Here is a 12,216-nt window from a genome sequence, read left to right on the forward strand (position 1 = left end):
ATTGAGCACGTTGGGTGCTTTTCTTTTTGTTGGTTTTCTCACTTCTAAACTCCTCCAAAGACCACTGCTGTTCTCTGAGCATTGCCTGTCTGACCATGCAGATAGAGGTTCTGCAGTTATCCCTCCCTCCTCATTTCAGCCTTGTATTTCACCCCAGGAGCATGGGTCAACAGGCAACTTTAACTTTTGTTTTAATCGCTGTATCTCATTACTGAAATTTTAGTACCTGATAGGAGGCTTGAACTTTCATATCGCCAGCTTGATGGAACTAGAGGCTGTCTTTTTAAGATATCATCAATTTCTTCATAAAATCTCATTTTTCTCCTGGGATTACCAAGGTGTTCATTTTCTTTCTGTAGTGCACGGTATTCATATTTTAGGTTCTTGTACTTTGTGCGACATTGTTTCCAGTCTCTGTCTATTCCATGTTTCATTAACCTTCTGGCAATTTCCTCAAATATTTCTTTATTTCTTGTGGCCCCTTCAAGCATTTGCTGTATCTTTTCATCTGACCATATGTTTATCAGAGCTCTGACTTCATTATCGCTCCAGTGTCTTCCTGCTCCAGTATCATTAATTGTAATAACTTTAAAGTGATTTCGTGCTTCTTCCAAGGGAATATGATTATCTGAAAATATAATGAAAAAACTGAGTATTGCTGAGTATACGTATATTAAAGTGTAATTGTAGCTAATGATTAAGTAACAAGCTGAAGGATTATTTAATGTTTATAATAATCTCTGGTTACAAAAATCTTTTAATTTTACAATGTTAACACCCATTTGTGATTGCATTTCTCTTAAGTATGCAAAATACGTAATCTCTTGTCTCTGGAAGCCATCTAAAATTCCACATTTCATCAGTGTATCTTTCTTGCTGTTGTCAAATTAAAGACATGTCAGGGTGCTACATACAGGAGAGCAATGGGATTTAAGCATTAGAAGCAACGTTGTATCAGCAGTAATAAGAAAATGGCGTTCCAGGGTCAAATTAGAATGACAAGAAGAAATATCATGCAAGTGAAAATGCTTCCATGGGTTTGATACAAGAAAAAAATCTTACAATCTTACTATCTAGATATTTAGAAGGCTGATGCTGCTCTTAGTCAGTCTGAAACTAATTTTTAGGTTTAGTGATAACACCATACTGGAGTCAAAAGCAGATAAAGTTAGAGCCATGTTTACAGTAGAGATTTGGTTGCTCCAGCTTTGTACAGAAATTCCAATGCAACTTTCTTTCAGAATAAATGCATGGAAATTAATACTCACCTGCCCCAACTATCCGTTTTGCTACTGGCGTACAAGATCTGTCTTCTGAGGTAGTACTTATAGAATCATCATCTATAGAAACATGCAAGTTTAAATAAAACGGATTTAGGAAAATAAATTGCTAATATTATTCCCCTCTTCTGCAGGTAACACCTATCTTCAATTAAAAATGTCATAACCCACTACTAAGAGGGTTACAACAAGTTTTCTGCCACTTGCTTCTTAATTTATTTATTAGCTTATCTCATAAGCTTTATCTTTCTTCCTGCCCCCACATTCCCCAAAGGTAGCTGTGGATGCTGCACAGAAGTTTAAAATACCTGACTGAGCATGTAGGCGTACGTGGCAGGTTTGTGTCTCACATGTAAGTAGATTTGCATAACACGTTTGTGCACATTGACTGGCATGGGTGTGCCATCCATTGTTTGGGTGCCATTTGTAAGGGCACGCTCCTGTGGATTCACTCACAGCCAGTAGGGCTCGAACTGCAGCGCTTTCCCTGGCAGAGTCATTCATGTTCACTGGCTGTTGCCACGAAATGAGCAGGGACTGCTCCAGAAGTCCCGCTGTCAAGTTTGGGAACTGCACGTGATTCAGCTGTGATTAGGAGGAGCATCAGGCACAGGCACCTGTACACAGACCTGCACGCAGTGGCATTGCTAAAGCTTCATTTCATACCGCTGAGTGTGGGTTTTCTGAGATCCTTGAGTACGAGAAAGCAGTTGAAAACAGGCCTTTGCTCCTTATTACTAGTTCTCCTCTACTTGGGTTTTCTTTTTGCCACAGAAAAGTGGTTTCGAGTCCATTTTACTAAGCTACTGTGGTGGGTTGCAAGTCTGGGCTTTCAGGTGTACCTGTCCCCCATTCCAGAAAGGAGACAAGGAACAGATGCTCCATTTTGTGGGGCAGGTTGCAAGCTTTTGCTCCCAGTTAGGAGGTAACCATGTTTGTTTACTTTGGGGTGAAAGGCTAGCCTCTGTTACAGAGCTGATGTGATGGAGATAGCATAAGCAGTAGAAAAATTGGAAAGTAAACAATTTGTTAAAGCTTTTGTGGAAATCTTATTGCCTAAATTGCACTTTCTACATGCAGGGATGGCTCAATCTGAAACTATTCTATGCAGCTTAAATGACAAAACAGGGAAGACATGAGAAGTATTTTTTATTCTACTCGCATCAGAGCTCTCTTCAAAATTCCATTGCTAACAGGATAGAGACATCGTTCTTTTTCTACACATCTACATGCCATTTTTTTTCTTCCTTGGCAAAGCTGAGGCTACAAGAGCTTTGCACTCTTTCACAGCATAAAAACTAGTTTCAAAAATAAAACTCTGGTTGGACAGGAGCCCTCAGAGTTCTTGAAGCCATCTATGGACGTCAAAACCCAGCTCTGCTGACTCTGGGCTTGCTTTCTCATGCTTAGACTTCTTTGAGGCTGAAAGTTCAATTTGTGAGGTATTACTTGTTGGGTTGGGAGGGGGAGAAAGATTAGTTCTTATAGTTTTAGAGGGGGATGTCACAGACCTAGTATGTTCAACGAAGTTTTCAGGAAATGGTGGAAGTAAATATTCCTTATATGTTTGAAAAACTGAGTGAATGGTTTAGATACTTAGACATAAGAGATAGTTGGTAAATTAGTGTTCGTTTGATACTTTCTATAATGGTGCTTGCTAATTTATGCAGAGTAGTATTTGGAATTCATATTTTCTTTGCAACGTGCTTTATCTTAAATATTTGGTAAATATTTTTCACAAGCCATATGCAGGAATTAACGTCACACCTATGGAAAACTTAGAATCAGAAATTACATTCTTACAATCGTGTGTGTGATTTACTTGAGGTGCTAACAGAAAAAAAAAATTCATAAACATCTATTTCATAATTAGGTTTCCCCATAACTCTTAACAAAATTCTTGCATCTGCAGCTATTGGAAATGCAGCCTTGAACCAGGAAGGAGCAATAGTTCTGATCCTGGGCTCTCGAGTGATTTTTTTTGTTTTGTTTTTTATTTTTTGAACTATGATCCAAAAACCATGGCTTTCCCTTCATCAGGCGCTCATTCTTTCAACCATGCTTGTTCTCTGATCTTTCTGCCTTTGGCAGTGGCATTTGTGTACTGCTGACCAGGGTGACTGCTATCCTAAGATGGACATTATATGACAGGAACAGGGAAATTTTTTATGTATAAAGCAGTCAGTTGATTTGCATAACATTTATTCTGTCATTGTGTATGAACCCTTCTTTGCATTGGTGTGACCTTGCTATGTCTCTGAACTTTCAGGGACACAGTCTTACTTTATCCTTAATGGAATTTGTGTTTTCTGTGTCATTGCTGTGATTACTCTGATGTTGTCCTCAGTGTCATACTCCTTACAGTTATCTTCCATAATCAAGAACAACCTATGTAAACACTTTTAAAAGCTGTGCTGGATAGAGAGTCTGAACACCCAACTTCAAATAACACAATTGCCAAGAAGACAGCACCTTGCCTGCATCACAGAAATACTGATGCAAACAATACTTACTGTAGAAACTTTCAGGGTACAAGGGCAAAGAATTTGTCATTCACAGAATCATAATAGAATTTTTTATTCTTTCCATTAACTTCTGAGTATAAACAGTAATACCATAAGAGTATAATTTGATCCAGGATGTCAGGCCAATAGATTTCAATGTCATTGTTATTTCCTCTAATGTCTTTTTTTCATGACCATCCATGGTTTCTATGTTCAGTTATTCCAGAAGATTATTATCCCTAGTGTATTCTAATGTCAATTTTAAACGATTTTAGTAAAACAAATTTCCTGAATACTTGTCATTGTTGTCAACTTACAACTTCTGCATATTGCTGAGGCCTCTGATTTCAGTTTTACATGTAAAATAATGCAGAATATTTATGGTAATTGTTGGATAGTGATAGTCTGAAATTGAATGGACTGTCATGGAATAGTTTGGAAAGACAGACAAGGCATAAAATGTTCAGTGTTTACAAGACAGCTATTTAGTCTTCCAGTTCATCCTCTCTAGTAGATTTGTATGAAAAAGAACAGTATTTTTGTCACAATTAAATGCATATTTATCACATCTAGCAAAATAGGAAGTATGTTGTCAGGAGAAATAAGATCTTTTTATCAATAAGGGGAAGGACAAGCTTATGCATTTTTTGCACTATGAAATCAAACAAAACAAGATTTTATAACCCAGAAGTAGCTTGAGTATGATGTGTAAGAGTAAGATACAAATCTTAGGAATCTGCAGTTCCCAGTAAAGTAGAGTGTGCTGTTATAACCATCAGGCTACAATCTTCACCTACCTATGTCAATTGTCTCCTTCTTTATTTGTGTAGCTTCCAGAGCTGCCAAGGAGGAATTGTTGAAGTCCTCATCTTCAAGGATTTCTGCACCAAACAAAATTAGAACTCTTATTAAGTAAACAGGCCTTAAGTTCATAGTATCATAGAATGGTTTGTATTGGAAGGGACCTAAGGGATTATCTAATTCCAGCCCCACTGCCATGGGCAGGGATGCCACCCATTAGATCAGGTTGCTCAAAGCCCCATCCAGTCTGGCCTTAAACATTTTCAGGGATGGGGCATCTACAACATTCACAAATTACATCTGTAGGATCACCAACTTGAGAATGTCTGTAACAATAACAATTGTTAGAGATTTCATCTCTAAATAAATTAAACTGTCACTTTCTGGAACAGTGGGCTTTATGAGCCTAGTGTAAGCAATTATAAAATAAATACAGAAGACCATGTAACAACTGCTCAGTGTAAGTTTATGGATGAAATGTGCAAACTCCTATGGTATTAAAACCTGAATTAGAATTAGTTGAATCGTTCTCTGATCATGGTTGTAAGTCATGTAGTACAAGGCAAACCTGTATGCAGCAGAACAAGCAAGATGGTGACTTTCATAAGGGCTTCCATACACACTGAAATTATTGCAAGGCTCTCAGGTGACTGATGTTAGGAGTCACTGAATTAGACCCAGCTGGAGCAAGGGGCCTTTCACTGACATCATGGTGCTCTGCCTGGATGACTGATCTGCAGGACTGCTTGCTTGCTTGATGGAGACAAAATACTAAATTCTTGTCATCAGAGTGTCACCCCTGGTGCAGGATACGAGAGGGTTTACATCAACGCTGCCCGGGCTCTGGGCACCCTGACAGCTGTGACAGCAGGAGAGTCACGGGGAGGAGAGCTCAGCACCTCTGTCATTGGTCCTCTCTTGTTTAACGGAGAACGCCACCCCTGTGCCCTGGGACAGGCTGGCAGATGATGCAAGTGGTCTCTCCAACCCTCATTTCCAGGTGAGGAAACCGGTGTACAGAGGTTACAGGCTGAAGGCCACGCTGGATCAATGGCAGCAGTTTCTGGCTCCCAGCCTGTTCTCAGTCCATTCAAGAATATTGCCCCCAAACATTGAGCAATAATGCATGATCTATAGCCATTTTATTAAAAATTACCACCGAATCGATAAGGACTTGTTTGCATCAGGCGTTCTTTATGATGTGACCAGCATCATGTGCTTTTTTTCCCCTTTTCTTCTGGTGAGCCAAGAATGCGGGTAGATAGCCTGGCTTTTTTTCTGAGCTGCTTGTCTGAGTGTTTTGGGGGAGGGCATGAGGAGAGCAAGAGGGAGCCAAACAGAACAAACCATTGACAGTTTCTGGCATGGATAAAAGAAATTGGCTCCAGCCACATTGTTTAGTCAAGCTATAGACAGTTGCCAGCAAATATGCTTAATCTCTACTTTGTATTTGAAGCATTGTTCACAAGGCCACCAGAGCAATGCTGTAGCAATCTTTTCCTTTTACTCCCTTGGAATGATAGAGCTATGTTCTCTTTTGGCACCGTGCTCACTATTGCTATTAATCTTCTGTTCTGGCTCACAAGGCAAAATCAGTAATTTGTCTCCTAATCCTTGCCCTCATGTGTGTCATGTATAGTATAAAAGGGGAAGGGGGAGGAGGATTTTTCAATGTGTGGCCGATGTTAACTCTCCAACAGGCTGCAAAGTTGCTGCCATGCAGATTGGCATGTCGCTCTGCCATGCAGAGCTGTGAAACTGGATGTAGACCACTCTGGAGTTAGTGTCTGAAGACTGAGTATGCCTTGGGCTAAGCCAGCGAATAATCAAGAACCATTGCTTTTGCACTTCTCTGAAACATCTACTTCCTACCAGCCTGGAGCATATGTATTAAAACATTCTCTTTTGATTTTATATCTGTACCTTTAAAAATTCCATGCACGCAGCAGCCAACATTCAGAAGAAGCCAACATAAGTGCCTGAGTGTGTACTGACTTAAGATCCTAACTTTAAACAACCATTAAAGAAAACAAAAACCTTTGCTTAGCAATGCACCTTGGCAGTGTCACAACTTAGTCTGAATTTGTCCTGAGACAGACATATAGTAAAGTATGCAGGGCACCAAAAAATCTAAAGAATGACAAGAAAAGTAATTTGATGGGAACAAAACAGCTGCTGTTGATGTTTTTTAAGAACTTTGGGCTACCAGCATTCCACAGAGTTTTGTTTTTGTCTCCACTGTTGCTTCCCACAGTACCTGAAATTTAATCAAATACCTCAAATTTAATTAAACACCTGTACACAGTCTGTGGTGATGCTGCAAAGTCTGACATATTTGGAACATACACATATGCGGAGTTTGAACTGACTGATCACCATGTGTACAAACTGAAGCAATTTGGCTCTTCTAAATAGATTTCCAGAAATAGCTGCCCTTAAACATGATCCCATGAAATATAAAACAGCAGTCAAAATGACTAAGTAAGGTTTTATTTCCAGATTGATTTAATATAGATGGGTGTTAGCAGGAAAGGGAAAATTTAGTGACCCTAGGCTCTCTCTACTGGTTTTGTGACTGATACGATACTCTTGCACCCTCTGCTGGCCAGTCTGTTGAGAAAGTTCCTCCAGTACAATGCTGTGAGATAAACTTTCAATGAAGTTGCAGTCTGTACGAGAACATGTAAGGATTTATTTACCTCTGTCTGTTCCTTCTCAGGTGCACATTGGCTACTCTTTAAGTAGCAAATACATTTGTGCAGAGGTGAAAAAATGCAATGAAACAGGAAATAACTAGGCATTTCCCTGTGACTGGTACATTTGTCTTTTAACTAATACCACCTGAGTCTCTTTCCTTGCTGGCGTATGGCAAACCCGACTGGACAGTTTATAGATAGCAGTGGAGATGATGTTACTATGGCTGATAACACAGATACACCTGTAAGAGCGTGAGAATCACGTGTACTTTGGAGGAAGCTGGTGCAACTCTGCACATCTATGCTACTGCAGTTGCCAGAAAGCAAATGTCTGCCCAGGCTTGCTAATATATAGAGACAAATGTGCACTTAACTCTGACTGCAGAGTACATTAACTCCATGTACAAATTAGGAAGATGACCCAACAGAAAACCCAGTGAAAGGTTCACTGAATTTCTTAATTTTTTATTACAATTCTTTAAAAAATGTTAAACGTATATATATTATGATTACATGTTTGTTGAGAAGCAGTTTTCTATGAAAGTCCTGCTGAATAGGTGATAGTCCTTAAGAAGCCACATGCTAAAAGCTATTGACTGTCAGAGATCTACTGATATCAAAGAACCCACATAACATGGTATATCTGCCTGATTGCCTTTTTCATTATTTATCTTCAAATGAATTTATGAATACAAAGGTACATACAATCTCTTAACAGTTTTCTTACTTTAAATTCATTTGAACTATCAGAGAAAGGCATGTACCACATTAGAGAATAAAGGGTGTCCACGATATTGCAATGTAAAAAGTGTGCACCTGTTCTCTGCTTTATATAATACCTAATTATGTTACTATAAACAATACAAAACTCTTAAGTGTTCTTTACCACTTGTGGTAAAATGATTTGAGCCTGTACTGTGCATTTGGGAATGAGGGAAATAATTTTGGAAGCTGAAACTGCATCTTTTTAAGAAGGAGTGCTGTTTTTTGCCTTTTTTTTTCCCCTTCAAAGTTTGAACAGTAGTCTTCTGAATGAGCAGGCTGAGCCAGAGAAACTTAATGAAACACTTGATATTTTAATCCCTGCCCACAAAATCATACTGCAATTGCAATTACCCAGAAACAAACAATCAATGCTGTTAAATACATATATTTGAGAAGGGAAATGGTAACCACTGTAAACTATAGATATCTAACAGCTACACATATCCTGACATAATGTTAAAAAATTTAAAAAAATGAATACTCAAAACTGTACTGGAAGTATACAGCTAACTTTTTCTTCAGTAACCGATTTGGAAGCTTGTGATCCAAAACGTTTTCAGTATTGCATAGCTGCAAGCAGCTGATAACTATGCCAGATGACAGTTTAATGTCACTGCTGAATCTATTTATTATTACAGTGTCTTGCCTACTGCTCATATACATGTAGTATTATTACTTGTTGATGGGAGGAAATGGAAGTTGATGCATTTTACAAATTGTCTTAACTGGATCCTACAGAGTGCAGGTTATGATTTCTTACATATTTTGTCTCTTTTAAAGGGAAGTCCCTGTAGGAAATGCACTTTCCATGACAACCTATTTTTCCCTAATGAATGCCTCTGTGCTTATGGTGATCTGCTAAAAGGCCAGTTATGTATTTCTTTGTGAGTAAATTTAAATTAATAAATGTAATTATACTTGAGTGGTGAGGCAAGAACACTACTGTCCAGTATACCTCGTATTACCTCTCATCATCAACCATGTCTTTACTTACTTGTCATAGCTGTTTCTTTCCTTATATGCAGAGCTGCCAGATTCTCTGCAGAAGTATTTACTGTAACATCATGTGTCAGAAGATTTTTAATTTGACATTAAAACCTTTCAGGTTCACATTAGACCACTTAAAATTCTGTCAGAGTACTCCTTTACACCTAATTTATGAGCACATTCTACCTCATGCTACAGAAGGAGACCGTGAGGTGCTCTCTACTGTGGAGAGACACATCTGTCAGTCTTCCAGGCTTTTATACATGCTTCTAGCTGAATGTTGAATTCCCACTTCTCCTGAAAGTTATGCTGTCAGACATAAGCCATAATATTTCTTTGTAAAGAGCATATGACCTTCATTTTTTAGCAGCCACCATGAAATGGAGAGTGATACTCTGAAATGAAATTTCTACCTCAACATAAGTGTTTACAGAATTATATTAAGTACTGATCTAATTATGTTGTGAAAAAGAGAATACCGTGTTAACCTCTGCACAGGAGACTGAACAATTCTGTTCCTTGGGGACTTATAGCTTAAGTAAAAGTAAATGCAGTAATACATTACACTCAACTTGCTTAAATCAGTAGTTTCTTCTTTATGTCTTGCACCCTGAATCTTCAAAAAGATTATTTACTAGACTGTTTTTACCAAATTTAGCAGAGCATTGAGAATGTGCACATGTATGTCTGTATTCATTAAAAGTATGGTTACTATTATTATGTTATTTCCTCCTTAAAAGTTTTTAGGCCTCTGCATTTTCTGTCATTACAATGCACACTCATTTTAGAAATCCATCTGAGCTTACTAAATTTAGGAATGTGTATAAAATAGAAGACTTTTCAGTTTACCTGAGTCAGAAACTTTCTTTACATCTGCAATCTGTAGGTCTTCTGACATACTACTAACAGAGTCCTCTTCACCTGTGTCTCCAGGCATTTCTGTGTAAATAATGCTATGTTAATCAGGGCACCACATTTGTGTACTACATAAGAACAGCTGTGCTGTGTCAAATCAAATGAGCCGTCCAACCTAGGATCCTCCTTATGCCAGCCCTCAGTAGTAGATGTGTAAGTAAAGAGTCTACAAACAGCAACTGAAGACTGAAACTTCCCCAAAAACACTTTCATAATTTTGGGGCAGAGAATGTACGCTCATCTTTGTGTTACATTTTTCTTCATTGACTTCTTCCATTCTTCCATTAACCTACTAGCTTCTAGACTTATATTTAGCCACCATAATACCCACTGTGTAGGATTCTTACTGTGTAACGATCACTTTAATTTTGTTATTAAACAACAGGCCTCTTCCTGGCTGTACATTAATAAATAAATAAATAATAAATAACTCTTATGCAGTGTAGGTTCATCAGTCTCCTAATTCTGCGTTAATCCAGCCAGTACCAAGTTATCCATCAATAAGCACACAAAAATAAAGGTCAGTTCTGACAGCATTCTTTGTGCTGGTGACCACATTTTGCTATTTTCACAATAGCTGTCCCATGACTGGGGAGTGCTCCAAAGGCCAGTAAAACTGGACTTATTGGGGACTATAAGAGAAAGACAGGTTAAAATGTTAATTTTTAACTAATGTCTGTAAGTACAGACTTCTTTTGGTCAGTGTCTTCATTTTTCCAGTAACAGTCTGACCACCTCTCAGATCCATTTTTTATCTATGCTGGGAACAGTCCCTTCAGATATGATTTTGATCGGAGTGGTCTCTCTGTATCTTTGTCTTACCCTACATCTCCCTCTTATCTTTCTCTTTTTGTTTTCCAGTTCTATAAAAAAATGTCTGGGGCAATCACACAATAATATTCATTGAACTACTGGACAAAACAATAAATTTCCGTTCTGGGTTCCCCACCCACCCCACCCAGCAAACTGGTTAATCTAGCTGCTTGGTTTCTTTGGTTCTTTTAAGGTCTCTGTAGTGCTGGAAAAAATAAAACTTTTAAATGATACATGGGTAGCTGAAGTAACTTACCTATGCAGTCCTTTTCTGATTTTCCTTCTGTCCATTCTGGAGGCCTCCCACTCTCCTCATTATCTGATTTACTTTCTTGTTCCATGGTACTGTGCCCCAGAATAGCATCCAGTTCATTAAAAAACTTCATACTTTTACTTGTACTCCCCGAGCCTTGGGCATTTTTTACACTCCTGTATTCATGTTTCAGATTTTTACATTTTGTCCTGCACTGCTTCCAGTCCCTGACAATTCCGAACTTTCGAAGTCTAGCGGCAACATGTTCAAATATTCTTTTATTTCTCACTGTCCCCTCCAGTTGTTGCTGGATATTTTTGTCTGACCATATGTGTATTAGAGCTCTGACTTCATCAACAGTCCAGTGTTTTCCTCCTTCGTTTGCTACTGTTGGAATAAAAGCCGGAGTTTTAGAAGCCTCTACTGCTGACGGTGGATTACCTGCATCGTCTGGGGTAGGGGAGAGACACAGACACGGGTTACCTGCATTAGGTAGGTGGGGTGGGAAAAGGAAAGGAAAGGACAGAGAGAATGAGAATGAAGCATGCTGGTTCCTGACAAGTTTTCTCTCCACAAAAAGATGGAGCAGAGGTGACGTTAAAATCAAGGTACTGGTTATTAATTTGCCAACTTTCTGTTGTGACATCATTTTTGTCTTTTCTTGAAAGCCTGTGTTAAGGTAGTGCATGTACATTTAATTAATCTGAGAAGAACACTTCTGCTCCCTAGTATGTTTAACTTTTACTCGTAAGACCCTTGAGAACAACCTATTAACTTTTGTTGAGACATAGGTCAGGAGGAGAGAACTGTCTGAATGGCACAAAGTGCTGTATTATTAACACAGTAACAGGTTGGATCCCTAGTCACTGACACTAGCATAAAGACTTAACTTTCTGCATTCATCTCATGCCTCTGGTTTTACACACATTCAGAACATCAAACTGGGTAAGGAGCTGAAGAATCTGATTCTTAACTCTGAACAAAGCACCCCTTTTTTGGGGAGTGGGGAAATGGAGGCTCCTGCCTTGAGTTACACAAGAACATTGGTGTGATACTGAGGCCAGCTCTCCTGAACCTCTCCCTTTCTCAGTATGGACCACTATAAACATTAATGCTGTTTGTTTTTGGTTTTTAATAAAAATTAAAATTTGAGTTATCTTACTCTGCAATAAGATGATTTTTTTTTTTTACTTTTTCCAGTC

General features: G+C 38.5%; 2 protein-coding genes across 10 annotated transcripts in view; one reads left to right on the forward strand and one right to left on the reverse strand.

The window, feature by feature from the left end:
- PAICS (phosphoribosylaminoimidazole carboxylase and phosphoribosylaminoimidazolesuccinocarboxamide synthase) overlaps positions 1-12,216 on the reverse strand; it is a 50,578-nt gene that overhangs the window by 20,047 nt on the left and 18,315 nt on the right. For 3 of the 7 annotated variants that reach the window (XM_083836170.1, XM_083836171.1, XM_083836176.1), the window contains 5 exons: positions 11,018-11,497; positions 9,883-9,972; positions 4,582-4,665; positions 1,269-1,340; positions 227-628 (listed from right to left, as the gene is read on the reverse strand). In XM_083836170.1, the coding sequence (XP_083692296.1) occupies positions 227-628; positions 1,269-1,340; positions 4,582-4,665; positions 9,883-9,972; positions 11,018-11,497 (1,128 nt within the window). The remainder of the gene's footprint in view (positions 1-226; positions 629-1,268; positions 1,341-4,581; positions 4,666-9,882; positions 9,973-11,017; positions 11,498-12,216) is intronic. The other 4 variants (XM_083836172.1, XM_083836174.1, XM_083836173.1 and 1 more) reach the window with 2 other exon arrangements.
- Positions 1-12,216, forward strand: part of PPAT (phosphoribosyl pyrophosphate amidotransferase) — a 47,745-nt gene that overhangs the window by 11,643 nt on the left and 23,886 nt on the right. The window lies entirely within an intron of this gene.

The sequence above is a fragment of the Anser anser genome (genome assembly GCF_964211835.1).
Source record: "Anser anser genome assembly, chromosome: 4".
In the NCBI taxonomy this organism is placed as follows: domain Eukaryota; kingdom Metazoa; phylum Chordata; class Aves; order Anseriformes; family Anatidae; genus Anser; species Anser anser.